General features: G+C 36.4%; 2 protein-coding genes across 2 annotated transcripts; both read left to right on the top strand.

Moving 5' to 3' along the window:
• The first annotated feature begins 2,989 nt into the window (after positions 1-2,989).
• LOC125185315 (ethylene-insensitive protein 2) lies at positions 2,990-10,069 on the top strand. The gene is made up of 8 exons (XM_048081838.1): positions 2,990-3,176; positions 4,152-4,881; positions 5,448-5,534; positions 5,623-5,733; positions 5,815-6,027; positions 6,240-6,422; positions 6,527-9,121; positions 9,358-10,069. The coding sequence occupies exons 2-8, from the start codon at positions 4,633-4,635 to the stop codon at positions 9,754-9,756; spliced, it is 3,837 nt and encodes a 1,278-aa protein (XP_047937795.1). The 5' UTR covers positions 2,990-3,176; positions 4,152-4,632; the 3' UTR covers positions 9,757-10,069.
• Positions 10,070-20,851: 10,782 nt separating this feature from the next.
• LOC125220996 lies at positions 20,852-24,110 on the top strand. Its single transcript, XM_048123120.1, has 2 exons — positions 20,852-21,568; positions 23,283-24,110. The coding sequence occupies exons 1-2, from the start codon at positions 20,852-20,854 to the stop codon at positions 24,108-24,110; spliced, it is 1,545 nt and encodes a 514-aa protein (XP_047979077.1).
• The last annotated feature ends 370 nt before the right edge of the window (positions 24,111-24,480 follow it).

Raw genomic sequence — 24,480 nt, 5'->3', positions numbered from 1 at the left:
TTCTCATAATCATTTTTAAGAGAATTTTTTTTCTCTAAACTCTGCTAGAGTCTCTTTTGCGGCCTTCATTCTTAAAAATATAATTGCGCGTCTCTAAACTTTGATATAATAATGCTATAATAGATTTTACACATGATGCTTTTTTATTCAAGATGCTATTTAATTAATCGATGGAACTTTAAAATTGGTCTCTAAAAATGATATTTGTACCTTGTACCTTTTATCTCTCCGAACTTGAAAAAATCACATCATAAGTCTTTAGAAAATGCAAAATATTATACTCCTCAGCCTAAAAGAATGCATGTCTTTTTCTTCCCTTTTTTTAATGCAGTGACTATTTATTGTATTTTATGAAATCTGTCACTTTTCATGCGGAGTACTTGAAATATATGTATATATATTTTTTAAGTATTTTTCAACACAAAAATCTTTTTATGACACTTGTATATTACTCCATTCGTTTCATGTTAATTTTATCATTTTTTTATTTTGAGAAACTCTAAAATAATTGAGTCATTTCTATTTTTAGCAAGAAGTAATTCTCTCTTTTACTTTATTCTCTATTCAACTCTTTTACTTTATTCACCATTCATTTAACACACTATTCTTAAATTTCGTGCCGAAAAAAATGCTTCAGTTAATAAGAATAAGAAATGGAGGGAGCACCTAGTAAACTTTAATTTGTTCAAATGGAATACCAAACTTTATATTTGAGGTATAATTTAGTTTCTATTTAAATTTACACCATATAACAAATATTCAAATTAATTACATTTATTTTACCCAAATAATTATACTACTATCTATTAATATATTGATCACTACATAATTTTAGAAACATTGATATACTACAAAATTGATAAATGGAGGAAAAAGATCAGTGGATAAACTTCTTTACTCTAAACCTATTCCGTGAATCTGCACTGAAGAAATAATATTCACAAAAAATAGCCTTGTTAGTTAGTACTCCCTATATCCTTAAAGAATATGCACTTTGAATTTAATACGAGTTTTAATGTAAAATTGATAAAGTAAGAGGGATGTAGAAAGAAAGAGTAATTAAAGTATTGTTAGTGGAGAACGAGTCCCACTTTATTAGAATGAAAAAACTTTTCAAAATTAGAAAATGAATATTCTTGTGGAAGATGCTAAAATAGAAAGAGTACATATTCTTATGAGATGGAAGGAGTAAGTACTACTGTAATAATATAAGAAAATTGTTAAAATATTAGTATTAGTGAAAATCTTGATCTTAAAATAGACAGAGGCTAATTTTAAAAAATTTAGAGCAACTCCAAGGGGAGAAGGCAAATAAAAAGGGTATATCATGTTTATACTTTCTCAAAAAGTGCAATATACCTTTCTAATAATCAATCAACTCCAAGGATAAAAGGTATATAGAAAGATATATCATTTAAAAAAAAAATAATAGTATAAAAGCATTAAAAAAACATAAAGTGTAATACCTTCTCAAATATCTTTCCTCTTGGAGAATGATTTTTTATAAAAAGAAGGTCAATATGGTGGTTATATGATTTTACCTCTCCATTGATGGGAAAGTAAAGATACATCTTCAAAATGAGATAAGGTATAATACCTTCTCAAATACGAGACTCTTTGAGAATATTTTTTCATGAAGAAAAAATAAATATGATAATTATATTAGTTTATCTTTCTATTTACCTCTCCGATATACTTTTATAAATTAACTATCACATTGCAAATAAAAAAAAATGTGCTGTCCACAACTTCGGATATTGATTTGACATGAATCTAACAATAAAATAAATTATTTTTGTTTGAATCATAGTAGTGATTAAATCTAATTTTTAGAGAATTAAAATTATATCTGATATACCAATATCAGTTGGCATTAAAAAAATTAATATTCATGAATCAATAAATTGATACTATTAAATTAAAATTATGTTTTGTGATATCAAAGCAATTGCAAACTGACATAGTTGTGTGTATCGACTTTAAAAAGAATTTCATGATCAATCTCCTAAAATAAAGAGAGAGAAAAAAAAACTTTAAAATATCATTAATAGAAAATGGACACACTTCATTAGAAAGTACTATAAAACTGAACATAAACAGAGAGACTTATTTTAATCAATGTATTAAGATGAAAAAAAATATTATAGCTATTTAATATGAACAGAAATACCAGATATTAATGTTATCATTAATATTAGAATTTAGAACAAAGAAATATAACATATTAAATATAAATTACTTATGATATTTATACTTTGAGATATTCTACGTTAAAATTCGCAAACTTATAACAAAAACTATTTATGCGTTACATGGCGTAATTATATTCATTCAATAGACTCACACTTGAAACTTCCAGATCATCAAGCTTCCACTGAAATTCGAAATTCTTATTGAATAAATTCGAAATTTAAATACAAAGAAAAAGAAATCGACAATATAAGATTAAGTTGAATTTAAACGATCATCACTTTACTTATAAATATCCCCAAAATAAGGAAAAAAAACAACACAACTAAAGTAATCACTAAAAATTTCCATGTTAAAAGTCAGGTGTCATTAATGATATAAGAGAAACAACCGATTGTTTCACTTTCTACTTTTACACTAACTTTTTTCTAATTTTTTTTTATTAAAAAAACAACCTTTTTATTGGCAGTCACCGACTCACCATTTTCTACATTTTCCCAAAAGATTTTTAATTTTTTGAATGCATAAACACCCATTTGTTTCTTAAAAAGAAAATACTATCACTTTTTATTTATTCGTTTCTCACTTAACGCATAAATTAATAATATAAAATTTGATGCCAAATAGATATTCTTAACTTGAAATATAAAAAAATTTACTAATATACTAAGGTATTAAATTAAATTAAAAAAATGTAAAAGTAGTAATATCTCCAATCTCCATATCTCATCCCACCTACCCAGCACTTCAATTAATTTATGGAGTAATAAAATAAATGTTGTCTTCTTTATCTATCTACACTCTCCCAGCTCACACTCTTTCCTCTTTATCTCTATCTATATCTCTCTCTTTCTGTATCTATATTTGTATCTATAGTTTTCTTCTCCTTTTCCGTTCAGTAAATATGTCAATAAACACGCGTGGCTTTCTTTAAACTCTCTGATCTAGTCTCTCAGCACGTACGACCAAAGCTCGTCGCGATAAAGGTGAATTAATTAAGTGGACAGATGAAAAAACCCTAAATATCTTGCTCCAATACTATGCCGTTAATTGCATGTAATGAGCGTGCTAACTGTTTGTCTTCGTTATGTTTTACGGATTCACAGCCTATTTTGTGCGTATTTGTTTGCTAATCAGGTCCAGATCTATTTTTCGCTGCAGTGAATTATCTGCATGATTGTTGTGAATCGTGATTGTCTCTCACTTTGATTGAATGCAGATTTCGGCTCATGGTTTTAGGTTCACATAGTTTCTTAGTTGAATTAGGTTTTGGGGCTTCTGTGTCTTCTATGCGATTCTCTACTGGTATTAGTCGTCAAGGGAGAGATCTGTTACTCTTAAATGTGCTGCTCTTTACCAGTTGTTGAATTTTATCTTTTTTACTTCATCATCTTTCGTTAAAGATGTTTGTTTCCATTTTTGGGATTTTATTTTGCATTATTAGCATGGCTTAGAATTTAAAATGGACTTTTGATGGAGATGTCTAATTTGATTTTTTTTTACTTTGGTTGGGAGGTTTGGATTCGTGGCTTCCATAAATATTTTTAATGATGACTTATGGATTGCAGTCTAATGTGTCCTGTTGTTCCTATTAACAATGCAAACGAGTTACATTGATTGTGATTTATATGTTCCAGAATTTTTTTGAATGAGTGTATAGTAATATTTGGTAGGTGACCTTATAGCATCGTTGGGTTAAAAGTTGATTTCTTAAGCCATCGTTGTGATTCAATATGAATGCTTTGGCCACTCTACTAAGCCTGTTTCATTTTTTTGTTATGCTTAGTTACTTGTTCTTTGTATGACATCAAATGTTAAAGTTCCACATTGTTATAACTGATCAGTATTTATCTTGTTTATATCACCTGAACATGTTAAAATACTAAAATTATTAAGATTTTTCCCAGACTGGATGTCACATGTTCATTTATTTACAAATGTTTTATTGTTTTGGGTATCAGGAACAAGAAAGTGCTGCTCGGTGACGTTTCAGCATTTCATATCTAATCCGGCTGCAGACATTTTTTGGGATAAAAATCAAAATTCATTCACTGTGGTGCAACTGAGCAGAGTTCGTTCAATTAAAAGTTATCCTGTGATCATTTAGATGAGAAAATAGGTCAACTCTTTGATATAGGCTCTAACAAGTGTCGGCGTGCAGATGGTTTTAGTTGGACTTTTAGTGGTGTCAAGGTTTTTGTTAATCCGCAATCACTTACCAAACAACAGTGAAATTGAGAGGAACATTACACATGCTAAGTTGTGAACTCTTTGAAGTTATATTGTTTATTTTCTTTCAAGTGGTCAAGGGATTTCCTGATTAACCTTATAGTCTGCTCATCTCAAGGTGAAAGTCAAGCTTGGTTTTGACCTACATTGTTGCTGCTTGAAACCCTTGAGGATAATGCAGTTCATCTTTTAAATCTAGAAAAAAGGGAAAAAATGGAATATGAGACACTGGTAACTGATTATCAGCCAAGTTCTAGAGGGCGGGTGCTTGCTGCTATTGGACCGGTGCTTTGGATTGCTGTCAGCTATGTAGACCCAGGGAAATGGGCAGCATCTATTGAGGGAGGTGCTCGGATTGGTTTTGACTTATCCTTGCTGGTGCTTTTGGTAAACTGTGCCGCTATTTTATGTCAGTACCTCTCTGCACGCATAGCAATTGCAACTGGAAAGAATCTTGCACAGGTGGGTTCTTTGTTTTCAATATTTTGCTTCTCATGAAGTGGATAAGTTCGCCCTGTAGCATTATTTTAAATTATAGCTGATATCTGTGAAAATGGATTAAATGTGAAGTCATTTAGGGTGTTAGGTGTATTCAAATTTGATCTCTCATCTCTTGCAAGCACCATATTATCAGGGAGATGAAATGCTTAGTATTAAGGTTATCTGCTTGAATATTCTCAAATATCCTTGAACTTTAACCAGCTAGCTTCCAAAAAAGTCTGTTTCAATCTCGAGGTTAACCATCCTGCATAATTATTTTTCTCTTATCAAATTTCAAGAAAATAATTATCATTTCTTATAACTCTACTTACCTGAAAGTTGTTCACATTCCATATGTCTAGTTGGCGATGAATAGATTGACAATTATTTATCTAGGATTGCCTTACTGTCCAAATTAAAATCTTCAACTGATAGATGTCATCATTCTTGTTCCTCCTCTTCTCCAGTGCTTCTCTGTATAGAATTCCTTATGCTTTTTAAACCCCAAAAAGAATGTGAACTTACGGTGGTGGTTGATGATATCGTAGATTTGCAGCGAGGAATACAATGATTTCACATGCATACTTTTAGGAATTCAAGCAGAGCTCTCAATGATCGTGTTAGATCTCACAATGGTAATTTTATTCCATCAGATGTTACATTGGCTTTAGCTATTTTAATGACATTCTTTCTTTCTAACTGTACAAATGTTTATTCTGGTAGATCCTGGGTACTGCTTATGGCCTTAATGCTGTCCTTGGAGTTGACCTATTTAATTGTGTTTTCTTGACTGGCTTTGATGCCATTCTGTTTCCGTTTCTTGCTAGCTTCCTTGTAAGTTTCTATGCTTCATTGTGCTACAGTTTGTATATTGAATTCCTGCAATATTTTAGTTACCATGCAACTATTTTCCAGGGAAATCCCAAGGCAAAGATCTTATCCATATGTTTGGCATGCTTTGTATTGGCATCTTTTGGCTCGGGAGTTTTTGTAACTCAATCAGAAACCTCGTACTCCATGGGTGGGATTCTTAATAAGCTGACTGGAGAAAATGTGTACACACTCATGAGCATCGTTGGAGCAAATATCATGCCCCACAACCTATACCTCCATTCTTCTATTGTACAGGTATGAAATCTATCACTCATATGGTAGCTTTTTTTGTTGCAACTTGCAAATGTGTGGTTTGAGCCTATTGGGGGCTCTCTCATACAATGCTTTTGCAGCTCTAGACTATCATCTGTGTACAGAGTTTTGTGTTCCTGGTTCTGTGATTTCCTGGTAGTTTTATCTAATGATTTTGTTAAACTATGTTGACTGTGCTTAACTTCATTTTGCAGGTTGAGGGGCAAATAGATGTTTCTAAAGAGGCATTATGTCATGACCATTTTTTTGCCACTTTGTGCATCTTCAGTGGAATTTTCCTGGTGAACTCCATGCTAGTGAACTCAGCTGCCAGTGTGTTTTATAGTAGTGGAATAATTTCACTCACTTCGCAGGATGCATTATCATTACTCGACCAGGTTGGTAGCAGGAGTCACTAAGTGTTGCTTATGTACCATTTAAATGCATTTGTCTGTTTCTAGTGTATTTCATTTAGTACTAAACTTTTTGGATGATGATGCAGGGATTTCGAAGTATGTTAGCTTCAGTTGCTTTAATATTCATCATGTTTGTCTCCAATCAACTTGTAGCTGTATCTTGGTGTTTGGGAAGGCAAGTGACCACCCCTGATTTCTTCAGATTGGAGATTCCGGATTGGCTTCACCGGGCCACCATCAGAATAATTGCCATAATTCCAGCTCTTTTTTGTGTTTGGAATTCAGGAGCTGAAGGTATATTTCAACTCCTGATCTTTACACAGGTTGTGGTTGCTCTTCTGCTTCCATCTTCTGTCATCCCTTTATTTCGAGTGGCTTCTTCCCGATCGATTATGGGAGTCCACAAAAATTCTCTTCCGGTGGAATTCTTTGCTCTTGTCTCCTTCATTGGCATGCTGGGGTTGAAGATTGTGTTTGTCATTGAACTGGTATTTGGAAGTAGCGATTGGGTTGTTAGTTTAAGGTGGAACATTGGAAGTAGTGTACCTATTTCATATATCATTCTTCTGAAAGTTGCTCTTGCCTCCTTGTGTTTGACACTTTGGCTGGCGATTACTCCATTGAAGTCTGCAAGTTCTGGTGTAGATACACAGGCATTGAAGTGGGATAGCCAAGTTGCTGTCATTGATCCATCTGTAGAGATAGCCCCAACTGAAGTTAGTGATCGCCAACATCGACTGGAAAAGTGTGTAGAAAAGCAGGAAACTGCCTTATCATCTGAGATGTTCACTGGGAGCCATCAGAACTTACGGGTTCCAACTCCAGATCTGAGTTTGCCTGAAAGTCTTCTGGATTCTGAGGTAAATCTAACAACAATTGAGGAGAATACATCTGATAGTACATTTTCAAAGCCTGCTCCTGGTAATCCTGAGGCACCAGCAAGCATTTCTGAATCTTCCTTTCCTGGTTCTGGTGTGATTGATAAAAGTGAATCATCAGTTGATGTTGACTTGAGCACAGAATCAAAAGACGTGGCGGAGAAGATGTTGAAAATTGAGGGAGATATCCAGGATGAGAAGGACTATGAATCAGATAAATGGAAGCCCCACGAGTCAATCAAAGATGTTTCTGAGAGTGGCCTGTCCTCAGATGGTCCGGGATCTTTCAGAAGTATTGGTGGAAAAAATGATGACGTGGGAAGTGGTGCAGGAAGTCTGTCAAGAATAGCAGGGTTAGGCCGTGCTGCAAGGCGCCAGTTAACTGCCATACTTGATGAGTTCTGGGGGCAGCTGTTTGATTTCCATGGACAAGTTACACATGAAGCCAAGGCTAAGAAATTGGATGTTTTGTTGGGGGTTGATTCTAAGGGAGACTCAAAGTCTTCATTGGCTTCAGTTAAACTTGAAAGCATCAGTAAAGATTCTACTGGATATATCCCTTCTCCTGGTGGTAGAGGACCTGATCTTTTAAGAACTCCTAGCTTTTTCAATTCTTACATGCAACATATCGGACAAAGTAACATTGCATCACCTCCTGGGGTTCAACAGGGGTCACCAATGTGGTCTAACCAAATGCATCTGATAGATGCATATGTGAGAACTCCCAACCACAACACCCTCGACAATAGTGAGAGGCGCTATCACAGTGTGCATATCCCATCATCATCTGATGGTCTTGGTCAACAACCAGCAACTATTCATGGTTATGATATATCATCATATCTGGGTCAAATGCCTAAGGAAAAAGGTTCTGAATATCAGAAAAGCCAGTTGGAGTCATTAAAACAAACATCGGTACCCTCAGTTAAATCAAACTCTATAGATTCGTATGGTCGACCGTCAGGGCAGAAGCCACAAAATGGGCTGCGCAAGCCACCAGGTTTTCACAATGTTCCCGCTGTCGCTCGAATCAATTCATTAAAATCTGAGAGACCTTTTCAGGACATTAGAGTTCATGAACCCGTGGATTACAATAATAACTCGCCCAATGTGAAGAAATTTTACAGCATGCCAGATATATCTGGACTCTATATCCCTCATCGAAATTCCCCTGATAAAAGCTCTCAAAGGGATAATTCAATTAGCCGCCCAGCTCGAGAGCCGATGAGTTCAAGTGCTTCTTCATGGGTTGGCACTGCATTAGGATTTAATGAATATTCTCCTCCAAAGGTTTGTAGAGATGCTTTTTCGTTGCAATTCAATTCTGGTTCAGGTGCTGGTTCGTTGTGGTCTAAGCAGCCTTATGAACAATTTGGCGTGGCTGATAAGTCACCCTCAAAAGCTCCAGAGGCTGCATCACTTATTGAAATGGAAGCGAAGCTTCTGCAGTCTTTTAGAAGTTGCACCTCGAGACTTCTGAAGTTGGAAGGATCTGAGTGGTTGTTCCGACAGAATGATGGAGCTGATGAGGACCTCATTGATCGAGTAGCTGTAAAGGAGAGAATCCTCTATGATGCCGAAACTAGGACTGTGGACAGAAAGCTTAGTACTGTCATGAGAATCGATGAAACAGACCGGTCAAAGTCTATGTCAGTTCCTAATTGTGGTGATGGATGTGTTTGGCGGGTAGATCTCGTTCTAAGCTTCGGGGTTTGGTGCATCCATAGGATTCTTGAACTTTCCCTCATGGAAAGCAGACCTGAGCTATGGGGTAAATACACCTATGTACTAAATCGTCTTCAGGTAAAACATTATTACTACTATTTACTATAATATGCCTGTGAGAACATTCTGTTATAAACTGGTAACAAGCAAGGTTTCTTTGTTTTTCTTGTTTTGTTGACATCCATAGACATTATTTTGTTGTCAGCTTTACTGATAGATAAAGGAGCATTTCTAATAATCGATCAGCTGCATATTTTTTTCATCATGTCAGTAGATTTCCATTTTGATCCTACAATGTATGTTCGCTTCTGTAGGGGATTATTGATCCAGCTTTTTCAAAGCCTCGTTCCCCAATGACGCCCTGCTTCTGCCTTCAGTTTCCAGAGGGCTACCAGCAAAAGTCAAGCCCATCTGTTTCAAATGGCAGCTTGCCACCCCCTTCAAAATTAGGACGAGGAAAATTCACAACTGCAGCAATGCTTCTAGACATGGTTAAAGACGTTGAACTTGCTATATCTTGCCGCAAGGGGCGAACAGGCACTGCAGCGGGCGATGTTGCCTTTCCTAAAGGCAAAGAAAACTTGGCGTCTGTTCTGAAAAGATACAAGCGGCGGTTGTCAAATAAACCTGTTGGGGAGAAGGCAGAAGCCGGACAAGGATTGCGGAAGGTAGCTGGTTTATCATCTCCATTATCATCTCCTCAGGGGTTGTAGTCATAGGCGCTGGGATGAATGCTTATTGGCATGATTCTGGAGGAGATGCAGTTAGTCCCCTTTCTCCTTCCCTTGTGTATTAAAATCTTCACTGCACTTTTAGTACTTTGTCGTGTATACATAGGATAAAACTGTGGTGCTGGATGCAACGCATCTGCAGAAGGAAACGAAAACGGATTAGAAGAAGAAAGGTGGAAGTCTATTTTTATTGAAAGTGGAAACTAGTTTTAACTTGGTAACTGGTGTGGTATTCTGTGGTATGGTATATAATTATTCCTACGATGAAGCAACCGCCAAAGCTATTTTGCAGACAGCTTGCTTGCTGAAGCCTTCTGTTTTCATTACACTTCACCTTTCTACGAACTTCCCAAGTTCACATTTTAGGAGTAGTATTTAAATTCCAAAATTATTAGTGACTAGAGGTTTTATCAGCTTTCATGTTCTCGAGGTTATGAATAAATGCAAAGTAGTACTCCCTCCGTCCCAAGATCCCAAGATAAGTGTATTCCTTTTTTGGGTGTCTCACTATAAGTGACCTATTTCCATTTTTAGCAAAAAGTCATCTCTCTTATTTTATTCTCCACCTACTTTATTCTCTCTTCTCTCCTCTATTTTCCCTCTCTCATACTTTACTCTCTCCACTTTAACTTATTTAAATACCATTCCTTAAATCATGTGCCCAAAAGAAGTAGGTCACTTATCTTGGGACGGAGGGAGTATATGTTAGGAAAAGAGAGAGCTTGGGGATGAATTATTTTGTTGATTTTTTAGAGAGTACTCAAGTCAGTTACTACTATTTCATAAAAAGGTTAAATAGAGGTTACAACTAGAAGAAAGACAACAATAAGAAGAAAGGTAAAAGGTCTTCTTTCGGCAGTTTCCACCAATTATCCACATTGGTTAAGAGTCTTAAGCTTCAACCTCTTCCACACGAAAAATGTACCACTCCCTCCGTCCGCGAATAGGAGTCTCGTTTTTATATTTTAGTCCGTCCGCTAATAGGAGTCCCGGTTCACTTTTACCTTAAATGGTAATAGGGTTCCACCTTCCACTAACTCATTCCACTCCATTTCATTTAAAATTAATATATACAAGTGGGACCTCTATTCTACTAACTTTCTTTCACCCATTTTTCTTAATATTTCTTAAAACCCGTGTCATCCCCAAATGGGACTCCTAATGGCGGACGGAGGGAGTACTATATATGCATGCATGTAGGCATTAAAGATAATTCTCTAGAAATTGTTACTCCCTCCATTTCCTCATAGTTGAGGTGAAACTTTTCGGCATGAAGTTTAAGAAATGAATGTAATGTATTAAATATATAGATAAAAAAGTAAGAAAGTGAAAAAGGTAGAGAGAAAAAAGTAAAAAGAGAATAAAGTAAAGAGAATAAAATAAAAGAGAATAAAGTAAGAAAGAGAAAAAAGTTACCCCCTCCGTCCGCCATTATTTTAGTCAGTCCGTCATTAGGAGTCCCGATTCACTTTTACTATAAATGGTAGGTACACATCACTTTCCACTAACTCATTCTACTCACATTCTATTATAAAACTAATATATAAAATTGGGCCACATAATTCACTATTTTTTCTCAACCACTTTCTCTTACATTTCTTAAAACTCGTGCTGAACTCAAATGAGACTCCTAATGACGGATGGAGGGAGTACTATATATGAAAATGACTCAACTATGAGGAAACTTTTCGAAATGAAGTACTCCCTCCGTTCCATAGCAATAGAGACATTTTGTCATTTTGGTACGTTCCACAGTAATAGAGTCATTTCCCCTTTTAGAAAAGTCAACACATTTTTCCACACCTATTTTACTCTCTCTTAGGGCTCGTTTTGTAGCATGGATTGGATATAACATGATAGGTAATTTGGGATAAAATTTTCGGGCCAAAAGCAGGATAGTGTATGGATAAGGTTTTCCGGATGTTGTTTTATAGATTGGATTATTTTTAAGGTTAAGGTATGTACAAGATGTACAATGACAAAATTGTCCTTCCTATAAATATTCTTACTTAGAAAAGAATTAAAAAAAGTGTAACTGAAAATTCATCAAGTCCTGCAAATCATCTTTGATTCTATTTTCCAACCCAAAGTTCATCAAGGGTCTTATATTCTCCAAAAATTAACAAAATTCACCAAAAAACCAATTAAGCATAAAAGTTAGCTAAATTAATTCATAAAAAATTAACATAGAAGTCAAATATAACAAGCAACACTGAAAAATTGATGCAAATATAGGTACAATTTTTTTAGCAAGAATTAGATAAGGGCGAACAGCCGCTTGCTCGAAGATGATATGGTGCAAAGGTTGCAGATTACGTTGGGGAGCCTCGCATAGAGAAGAAAATGGAGGGGAGTAAGGAGGCTGGAATCTCCTTTGGAAATTCATCACAGCCGGATTTTGCAAATTTCCAATTTGAGAATGAAACCCAGAAAATCGACTCACAAACTCAGGAACGAACACAGGAAATTTTCAGAGCAACAGTCGCCACCACTACAGCCTGGTCACAAATGACGGCGGATGAGGCATCAACGACGGTGGCTGATTCGCGGGGATCGAGGCCCATCACCGCCACTATCGTCGGCGGCCATGGCACGGATGAAGGCGAGGGAGATATGAAGGAGAAAGGATTGCTGAGCATAAGTAGCTGGCTATGGCGGAGAAATCATTTGGGGGAGAGAGGAAAGAGAAAAGGGAAGGAGGTAAGAGAAAGGGGTAGGAGGGGGAAACCTACTGAAATAGTGCATAAACCCACAAAATTTTTGGGATTAATTAACCAAGCCCAATAGTGAAAAATAACACTATTCACGCGGGCCTGGCGGGCCGCTGCCTTTTTTTTCGGGCCTTGGGTTGCATTTATCCAAGCTACAAAACAGAGGTTTAACCTTGATAATAAACCTTTTCCATAAAAATCCAGTCTATAAAACGGATCCTTACTTTATTCTCTCTTCATCTGTCTAACTTTTTCATTTTCCACTTTACTCTCCCTTCACTTAACTCACCTAACATAATTTTTCTTAATCTCCGTGCCGAAAAGAAATAGCTCCATTACTATGGAACGGAAGGAATATTAAATTTGAAAGGAAACCAGAGACTTTGAATTCACTTTTTATTAGCATTAGCATAAAGCACAAATATTTCTACATATATGCACAACTATAGTATCAACGTAGACCAATAGTTAGAATCTAACTATTGCGATTGAGACTTGAAATACTATCTAGACCACAAAGTTTTGATTAGTTATTTATAATTATTAAGCAGAAACTAAATTTAAAAAAATGTAAAGATAGCAAGTACTCCTATGGCATTGCTTTTTATTGACTCTTTAATAATTTTAGTACAAATCTAATTTTTAATTACTCCCTCCGTCCCACTTTAGGAGTCCCAGCTTATTACTTTTGGGTGTCCCATTTTAGGAGTATCGGTTGGAATATTTCATAATTAGTAATAAGCCCCACATTCCACTCACTTTTTTTCACTCACATTTTATTATAAAACTAATATATAAATGTAGGACCCACGATCCACTATCTTTTTTACCAACTTTCCTTTATATTTCTTAAAATTCGTGCCGAACTAAACCGGGACTCCTAAAGTGAGACGGAGGGAGTATGACTCAAGTTATATTAGTACGATTAATAGTACTCCCTTCGTCCCATAATATTAGAAAATGTTGTTTTATGTGTTAATAAAGAAAGAAAATAGTATATTTATATTAGTGTGAGAGATATAGTAATTTTTTCCAAAAACAGAAATATAACATCTTTTGTGGAACAAACTAAAAATAAAAGTGTGACATCTATTTGGTACGGGGGGAGTATAATTTTAATACTCTCTCCATCTTTCATTATTTGTTACTACATTCCTTTTCGGTCTGTCTGTCAATACTTATCACATTTAACTTTTACTATTTTTGGTAATGGATCTATCATTTCACTAACTTATTTCATTCATATTTTTTATAAAACTAATAATATAGAAGTATGATCAACATTCTACTAACCTTTTCAACTCATTTTTCTTTAAATTTTCTTAAAATCCGTGTCGGTCAAAGTGTGACAAATAATGGCGAAGAGAGGAAGTAGTTGATTACAAACTTGGTTAAATTCTGAATCATGAGTATTTAAATCCTCCTAACTGGTCCTAAGATCTAAACATCCTTAATTATTGGTTATATAATAAAAAATACTAGTAACGAACAAGTATTATTAAAGGAAAAACGACGTCTGATTGTTGGATAGCTAACTAGACAAATATTCAAGTCAAATACTCTAAAAATTCTAGATTTCTATGAGTTTAGCTACTCATAGATAGGTAGCTTAGAATAAAAACAAAGGAAAACATAGTTCTAGTGATCAATGTACGTGATGCTTTGGTTTTTTGGTTTGTGTATGTTTGTGTACTTCTCCCATTTTTTTGCTCTCCTTTTTATTTGTGGATGAAGTTTCAAGAATAAATACAGGCTTGAAGTATGCAAGTGTTTTTCAAAAAATATTCTTGACTTACATTTTCTTTTCAAGAATTATTTGACCAAATCCGAAGATGAAATGACATGTCTACTCGGCAAAATTCTTAAAGTGACCAAAAACAATGACACTGTTGCCGAAGTATGATAAGCAAGAAATACTCATGGTCAAAATCATATGTTTGGTATCCAAAATTATTTTTGTCACGAGGTATAAAAAATGATACTCCCTCCGTCTCTGATTAGGAGTCATATTCTAACCTGACACGAGTTATAAGAAATGTAAAGAAAAGTTGGTTGAAAAAGTTAGTGGAAGGTGAGATTCATTTTTTTATATTGATTTTATAATAAAATGTGAGTGAATTGAGTTAATGGGATGTGAGACATACTTACTATTTATGGTAAAAATAAAGTGCGACTTTTAATTGGAGACGGACTAAAGTAGGCAAGTGACTTCGCAGGTGAATTGCTGATGGCGCGGAAATGGCGACAAAATCGCAAAGAAAACGCAGAATTATGTAGGAATTAAATAGGAATGGTGAAATGTAAATCCAACCACGTTGGCGTGATATCATTTTGACGCCACTAAAATAGGAATTAAAAAGCAAAATGCCATTAAGAGTTTCTAATTTGTCACTCTATATGAATGAGACGTTGATCTCCACCAACTTTCGCTCCCCCTTAATAAAATACCCACTCTCAAGATTTAAATGATTTTTTTATTTCTTGGCTCAAGGTTTTATCTCATCAACATTTGGAGAATCAAGCAAGAAAGCTAAGACCGGTGGATGGGTTAGGTTGCTGAGAATAACTTTAGCCGCCAGACAAGACCACCAACCTACTTATCTATCCAATTGCAATTTTTACTCAATATGGAATGTGTGATTCTTTTCTAACACAACTATTAAATTTAATTAGTACTCCTAGTAGATTTCAATGAAGAAATTCCATAACTTTGTCCACAAAATAACTATAATCACGACTAAAATAATTATGAAAAACAAAGAATATGTATTTATAGACAAAACCTAAAGAGTGTGAAGTCACTTATAATAAAAACTCTTCAGTTCGTCAAATCAACATATTAACCAATCTTAATTCGTCATAAATCATTAATCATTAATATAATAAAACATAAAAAAAGATTAGACATGCTTTGAAAAATCTTGACATTAAAAAATAGTAGTAGTAATTTTTTTTATCTTCTCTCACTTGCAGCAATAAATAGTATTTTTGAAACTTTATAATTATAATAGTCATATATACTACTCCTAGTACTTACTTATAATATATATTTTTTAACAAAACAAAAATTTTAAAAACATTTTAGTGGTATTTCTTAAAATAGCTCTAAAACTCTTAGTTTCAATATATTGGTTAAATTGGTCAGAGTTGCTAATATTTTCAATTAGATGCACAACTGCCTCATTAAATTTTCGAAGTTCAGTTTTCCAGTTTCAGTATGATGCCTCATTTATTTATATGAATTGTCTCCATTTCTAAACACTAAACATAAACAAGTACTGTAGTACTATATACCTCATTTTGTTTCTCCACGCGTCACCCTTTTAGTTATGCGCTATAATATTTTTTAACGTGGCTGATCTATATTCCATAGCCATTATCTGATAAGTGCATTAAATAAATTTCTACTTTTGTATGCAAATTGCATATGCATTAAGTGTGACTGTGTGAGAGCCACATAATGACATAAATACTCATCAGTGAGATTTGACATTATGACTGGATTTTTTATATTTAGTAAGTGTTCGCCATGGCAAAAATCATTATTCATATACGGCATTGCTCGGCCGTAGTATTAGTATTTAGTAGTATTAATATTTAAATTGAATGAATTACAAAATTGGTACTTATATTTTTCCATTCAAACGTTACATGTATCTATACTTTAAAAATATTCTCTCAAACATCCAAGTAGAATTATAATTAATATTTTTTAAATATTTTGAGTCTTTTAAATATTAATTATAATTAATTATATACTACTCCTAGCATCTTAGGACTCAGTTATTTTTTAAATATTTCAAGCCTTTTAAGTTATTAATATTTTTTCTCTCTTTTAACACTTACGCCGTCTTTCCCATTTTATCATCATTACAATCTGACTTCTGTCTTCTTCCCTTCTTTTTTTCTTTCAAATCGTGTCCAGTTTCTAGTACGCTTGCAGTTGAATGTAACATCCCGCTTTTTCGAACCTTAATTTTTATGACGTGAAATTTTTTTTGCATTAAATGCTTTTAATGCTATGGTTATGTGGAACTAAATGATGAGTGATTTATTACAATATTCTTTGTGACCTAATTGCGATATGGAGTTGAGTTTGAGTTGAATAGTCAAACTTGTTGAATATGTGACGTGACTATTGAATAGTCAATATTGTGGAAATTATGACGTGACCGTGGAATGGTCAAAGTCGTTGGAAAATGTGAAGTGGAGGTGAAATTCGAATATGTGGATATTTTAATGTGGGGAGAAATAATAATTGTGATGAATTATTTTCCTAAGGGATGAGTGAGAATTAAATAGGAGCATTATTTAATTATGTGGAATTTTCAACCCCTCCTATTTATTGGAAAGAAATCCTATTTTTCTTGGATTTAATTATTGTTTGGGATAATTATCCAAATTAAATCCAAAGTCCGGATATTCCTATTTATTCCATGAAGAATTCGAAACCCATATTATTTCTTGTAGATTTTCAAAAATCTCTTATTATGGGAGAAGAGATTATTTTTATTATATTATTTAATCCCTTGTTTATTCTCTTCCATAAATAAATTCAAATATCCTAGCATATCTTGCCAAATCTAAGAAGATCTTGTCATATCCTATTTAAATTAGGATTTTAATTAAATTCTTTGTGGAGGAATGAAAATACACGCCTAGTTCTTTATTTTTTTATTGGGGAGAATTATTATTTTTATTCTTGCTCCGTGATATTTTATTCTACTCCGTGAAATATTCAAATTAAATCATAGGCTAATTAATATAGCCTAAATTTCGAATTCCCCCTTATTTCTCACTAGAAATAACGCCAATCACTCCCTAAATCTTTCCAAATCTTTAATTTTAATTAAAGATATTATATCTTGCACTCTATAAATAAGAGAGAAGACCTAAACCCTAGCACAACAGAAATCGCCCCCCTCTCTCTCTCGTCGTTCTCTCCTCTCTCCCACTCTCTCAAATTTTTCTTCTACTTTCTTCATTAATTCTTCATCTTTTGGAGAAGAATTGAAGCTGCAATTCGAGAATTTGTTGAAGAATCAAGATCCTACTTGTTTCCTACCGATTGTTCTATTGAAAAGGTATTTTTATTTTGATCTTCTCTTCTTCTACCGATCAATCGGTGTTCTTGAGTCCACATGCATTTAGATCGAGTGAAGGGGGAAATTAATCGATGATTTTGGATGCATGTGTGTGTGTGTGCACGCCTCAGTAAGCGTGCACACGTGTGTTGTGTGAATAAAAACGATATGATAAATCTAGAGTTGTTGTGTGAATAAAAACGATATGATAATCGTACTTTGATTTTGAATGGAATATTGAAAATAATCGATGGGAAAAGGGAAACGTGAGAACATGCATGATATTGATCCATGATTGAGACTTATTTGAAATACATGAACTAAAGGTGATAGCTCGCGTTCTCGGTGTGATAACAAGAAGAAGTACGTACTTGAAATCAAAGGAAATCGAGGTGGGCTTTATTCTTAAACTCTTCTATGTTGCAAATTTATGATATTGGAGAAATAAGGGTGGATTAAACTGTTATGTCATGCCTATGATTATTTTGGATATTGTGTGTGCCTGATGCCTAGTTTGCGAGTGCGCTCCATTAGGCTATAGGGCTATATAAACGAATTCGGGTCTGAGTAGGGCTGCAAACCCTATCAGGCTAGTGTACACGGGAGATCGGGAGCCGTCCTTGCTAGTCGGCCGATCTTGTGGGCGAAAGTGTGGCCACACTTCGTCGCACCATATGAATTGTTGATTGATGAGAAAATGGGAGGTATTATTTGACTGGCCAGTCCATGAAATATTTTGTGATACTCGATGCTATTCTTTAAATAAATGCTAAACCTCGAGTTCACTATGGTAAGGGTGGCATAACTATTAAAACGTTTTGGCATGAGCCCACTGAGTATGCTTAAAATACTCAGCCCTGCATGTGTTTTCTCTGTGTGTAGGTTGAGCGGCGATGGGCGGTCAGTGGTGTTGAGACAGTAAATCGAATAAAATGGATAATTGGAACTTTAAGTGTAGTCGTGTCTTCATACATGGCTCCGCTTTCTCTTGGTTTGCTTCCGCTGAATATTTTGAAACTTATTATCTTTGGTTGTTGTGAACTTATTTCTTCGATTTAGAATATGGTGAATTATTGCGTTTTGTTGGAGCTACAATAAACCTTTGACTTTTGAGCTTAGCCTATATTAGCTATTAAATCTTGTTTTTCGTATTTAAAGTCGTTGACTTATTGCCTTGATCTTCATTTAACACATGGTCAAATCTCTTTAAATGAAACCCTAGTCTACATTTTTGTCGCCTTAAGTTCGCCTAGTTAACAGTCGCCGTATTTATTATACCCTAGAAATGCCGGGCTGTTACAGTTGGTATCAGAGCCTCAGTTCTTTCCGCTCTGGACCCAAGAGTCTTGTTGTAATAAAATCTGAAATTTGTGGGAATTGATTAAATAATATCGTCGAAAGCTCAACACCACGACTCGTCTCCGCTCAACCACGATGAATGAGGTAACATGTATCTTTGAATATTGATTTGAATTATGAAATGTTGGAAGTTGAAGCGAATGAGAGTTGTTGTGATATTTGGAAATTTGTGTTGGAGTATAAAATGATGATTATGCATGCATGCGAAATTGCAGATTGTGATTATGCAAAACAAATGATGAATGTTGTTATGCAAGTGATTATATGTTAAGACCGTTATGAGTTGAACGAATAAAACTCTATGGAAATTCTATATGATTTGTGATTTCGTGATTGTTCGATGAACAACGTTATGAGTTGAACTTGAGCATGCTATACTTAGTTGTAAATCGTGTTGTGATTGGAAAATTTGTATGACGATATCGAACTTGGAGGCATAAAAACGCCGAATGCGAGGCGAACGACTTGCGAGAACGAAATTGCGAACTACCGAAATGCGAAAAATATATATATATATATATATATATATATATATATATATATATATATATATATATATACGAACCTTTTGCCTCGGAAATGAAATTCCGTTCATTCTTGATATGATATTACCTTCACACCTCCATCGTTCGACCCATATATATATGTCTATCATACTCTCAGCATCATTTGAAACCTCATACACTATTGATATTTTCTTCGATCCTTGTGCTGATGCTGAGATTTCTTTTGTAGATGCTTAACCGGTATTACGCACCGATGCGCGACCGTTACGCGAAAGAACAAGGTTTTCCCTGTCGAGACCTACCAAGATTTTGAGTGGGATGGAAAGTCTTTTCTCCTAACCTACGTCACCGAATTCTACGATCGTTGGATGGATGCATACGCGTATGGAGGAGCTACCCATCACGCGGGGATCTCGAAATTGATCCACAGCCTGCCTTCTCCATGGAGTGAATGGACTGCTCAAGCTGCGTTACCGTTTACGTGGTTCAGTCCGCCCGAGTACAAGCCGCGAGGCGATATGATTGGCTTGATAGGAGTGCTACTCCCAGCCATGGCAGCTGCAAGGGACGGACCGCCGCTTAGTCCCCCAGCGCACAAGTATCCGCCGAGTCAGGCCCGTCGATGGAGATATCGTCGTGACAAGGAGCCGCATGTTGATCGTGTCCCTACCAAACCCAGACTTAAGACCCGTACGTCTAACCCGTTGGTCATAAATGGGAATGTGGAGGACATGCGTGCGATAACCCCTCCGCCCCCGGATGTTGGTGGAACAAGCGAGGACGAGGAACCTTACGAGGAAGGACACGATTTGGACATGGGAAATGTTGATGAGGATTAGGACCCCGAGGAGGATATGAATGATATTGACTAGGAGTGTTGGTCGTGGAAAACGTTGTTTTGCTTCCCCCATATTTTGATTGTTTTGCTAAACTCTTGCCGTACCTTTCTACTTTTGCTCTTATGATTTCCGTTGATACTAAGACCTCATTGAGGCAATGTTTTTGATTAATATGCTATGGGGAGAATTTTTTTTATTACTCACTACCTTATGATGCAATGGATTTCCATATTGTTTTCCCTTGCCATTGTGGAAAATTATCTATCACTATGTTATCATGCCACCATATTACCATACCACTATATTTGAATACCTTATTGCGCCCTATACTTGCCACTTAAATTGCATAATTGCCTCTTGATTACAATTACCTTGTTGATAAGGACCAATGATTCTTTTGATACCCTATGGCGCAACCGATTTTGTGATAATAATGCTTTGACACTACTTATGAAATCCACCTATGTGACGAACTTTTTGCTTGGCCATATGCACCAAAACAATTATCCCATGCGCCTTGTTAAATCATGCGACTGTTGCTAGAATTTTGAGAATAATCCGTGTATTGATAAATCAGAATGCCGCTAAGACGCAATAACCGTCAACCGACACCTCCGCCTTCGAGCGAGGAGAGTGTGACGCAGTCAATTCAGACACCGCCGCCTCCCCCACCCCCGGTTAATCGGGAAATAGTGAAGCTGTTCTTGGAGCAGAAACCACCTGTGTTTGATGGACTTGGAGAACCGGCCAAGGCCGAATCATGGATCCGCGCAATAGAACGTATCTTCGCAATCTTGGGATGCAATGATAGGGAACGGATGAGTTGCGTTACTCACCAACTAACCGAGGCAGCCGACTTTTGGTGGGATACTAGACCGAATACCCTGGCGCGAGACCAAGTAGAAGCAATGACGTGGGAAGATTTCAAGACTGAATTGTACAACAAGTATGTGCCGAAGAGCTACCGGAAAGCAAAGGCATCCGAGTTCCATAATTTGACTCAAGGACGCATGACTGTGACCGAGTACGATCGAGCGCTCAACAGCATGACCCGATACGCCCCTGATCAAGTCGACACTGACGAGAAGTTGTCTGACAAGTTCCGCGAGGGACTAAGGTCCGAGATAAATATGTCGTTGGCCAGTCGAGGGAGACTCACCTACGCTAAAGCTCTGACACTCGCATTGGATATTGAAGCAGCGATGCCTAGAGAGAGAGCCAAGGAGAACTCTACACCGTCCTTACCCCCATCACATCACTCCCGGGAGAAGAGGAAGTGGGAGGATGCTAGGACTGTTGGGACTACCGCAGCGGAAGACACGGAAACCAAACAGGTCCTTGACCGGATCTATTTAGGTGATTATGCATTCGACTCCAATTTCATGCAATAAACATAGATCTATAGATATAACATCAAATAAACACATAATCATGCATATTCGATGTAGATTCGATTGTTACCTCATAATCCATCATTGGATTGACGTTGCTAGCTGCACCACCCGGAGATCCTTGGTTTATCGACCACGAATCTTCCTTACTATTCCCTTGTCCTTGATTCTCCATCCGTGTGGGCGGATCTTAGATTATCAATTAAATAACTTTGAATGGATCTAGGGAAACCCAATACAAACACCAAATTGTCTAGATCTAATCCTATGAATTAGGATAGATCAAGAACAATAATCAAAACCCTAATTCTCCCACGTGCTAGGCACGAAAATCGAGACCAAGAGGGAGAGAGAGAGAGGCGCCGATTTTGGCGGCTAGGGTTAGGGTTTAGTGTGTCTTGGATTGTGTGTTAGGGTTTCCCTTTCATTCATTATTTATAGTGGACCTTATTGGGCTAGTAAGGGGATCCATGGAATGACTTAAGTGTTGGGCTCACCCATTAGATAAATTACTAATTAAATCAAATGAACCATGATTTAATATATTATCAATGGAATATTATTTTATTCCACTAAAGAATAATATTGCACTCCCACTTAAATCACCAAATTACAAATAACTTGGGTCCATTTTATTTTATAATATTTCCCGCGTTTAAGATTATCTTGATCCATCAATTTAATTCTTTTGTCTGCTATGTGACTAGAATTAAATTAATTCTCCAAAGAGTTTTTCTAGTTTGAAACTTTATTTATTATTCGTGGAATAAATTCCAACTGCGCAGATTTCTGAATAATAAATTCCTCTTTCAAACACCTCATTGGGGATCACCCTTTTAGGAATTTAATCATACCACACTGGGCACGCGAATTATATGAAATAATATTCCAATACCTTCATGTTATTCAATTACTACCACCCAAGATATCATGAACTTGAGTTACGTACAAACTCTCACATATTGATAAGTCAAAGTGGCGTTTGATTGAATAAACAATATTGATATTAATATCATAGACTAGAAAATACTAAACTTTCTGAAATATATTCTTTCAGTAGATAGCAATAAAGAATACATTTCGGATTAGATCCTTTCAGTGCTTTACCACACCGGTGTTACTAATCTCTTCTTAGGTAAGAGAGAATTATCACAAACACCGCAACCGTACCAATAGGTAGCCAAAGCCTATCTAGGTTGTGAATACGTTTTTCTTCTTACTAGATCTGGCCAAGTCCCCTACTGGAAAACTCATGAGGAGATTCATCGAATTTCCCTACTTGACCTTCTTAGTAAAAAGCCTTAGACTTGTTTATCATATTTCAATAATAAACCATTATATTATATTATTTATTCTCATAATTAGGTAAACAAGTGGACGTGGCGTTTCTCGTATACATGCACAAGCTGACTGTACAAAGGCATGTACGCTCGAAGCATCTTTTAGTATACAAACCCCAACAAGGACTTCCTACGACGTAAAACGGCACCAGTCGAATCAGCATCGATCCCAGCACGGAGGAGGGCAACATACGTCTAGCCAGAGAGGAGACTATCGACCCAGGGCACCGCAGTGCAATGTGTGCTCTAAGTACCATTTCGGAGAATGCCGATATCAGAACGTCGTCAAGTGCTACACCTGCGGAGGAAACGGCCACTTCTCTAGGGAGTGTGCAAATAACAAGGTAGGATCGGGATCAAGGCAGAACGATCAAGGATCCCGTCAGCAATCGAGGGCACCGCAAAATGAATCAAGAGGAAATCGCGACCCATCGTCGCGGCAACAACAACCTCACCGCCCAAGACTTCCTCCACAAGCTAGAGCGTTCGCGCTGGAACAAAAGAAGCCGAAGAAAGAGCAAGATGATCGTGAGAAAGGAAACTTGACAGGTATGGGCGAAATTCTCGATACCCCCGTTGTTGTGTTATTTGACACGGGCGCATCGCATTCATTTATATCTGAGCTATGTGTGCACACTTTGGGCTTGCCTACTAGCGAATCTAAACATAGAATGATGGTGTCCTCACCAGTAGGAGGAATGATAGAAATATCTAGAACATGCTCGAACATAGAAATTGTTATGGGAGAACTTAAGTTAGTCGCTCACGACCTGCAAGTTATGGCGATGAGAGATACCGACGTAATCCTAGGAATGGACTGGTTGGCCGCGAATTTCGCGACGATTCGTTGTAAGGAGAGACAAATATCTCTACAAGCTCCGGGAAGGGAACCCATCGTGTATCATGGAATCTCGATGAACCAACGAACCGCGATAATCTCTGCACTGCAAGCTACCGCGATGATGAGAAAGGGGCGACCTGCCTATCTCGTCTATCTTCACGGCGATGAGAATGATGAAAGAAGAGTGGAAGACGTCGCTGTTGTGCGGGAATTTCCAGACGTTTTTCCGAAGTGTTACCTGGACCGCCGCCGGATCGACAATTAGAGTTTACGATCGATCTCGAGCCGGGAGCCGCACCCGTATCCAAAGCACCATATCGAATGGCGCCTAAGGAATTGGAGGAACTCAAGATACAACTCCAAGAGCTCATGGACCTAGGTTTTGTTAGGCCTAGTGTCTCGCCATGGGGCGCACCAGTACTATTCGTAAAGAAGAAGGATGGATCGATGAGGATGTGCATCGACTATAGGGAGCTAAACAAGTTGACTCTTAAGAACAAGTATCCACTGCCGAGGATAGATGACTTGTTCGATCAACTTCGAGGAGCCGGAGTCTTTTCAAAGATGGACTTGAGGTCCGGATATCATCAACTAAGAGTTCGAAGGGAGGACATACCGAAGACTGCGTTTCGCAC

Source organism: Salvia hispanica, chromosome 4 (assembly GCF_023119035.1).
Source record: "Salvia hispanica cultivar TCC Black 2014 chromosome 4, UniMelb_Shisp_WGS_1.0, whole genome shotgun sequence".
NCBI lineage: Eukaryota > Viridiplantae > Streptophyta > Magnoliopsida > Lamiales > Lamiaceae > Salvia > Salvia hispanica.
The sequence above is the reverse complement of the archived record's forward strand: the minus strand, read 5'-3'. Positions and strand labels throughout refer to the sequence as shown.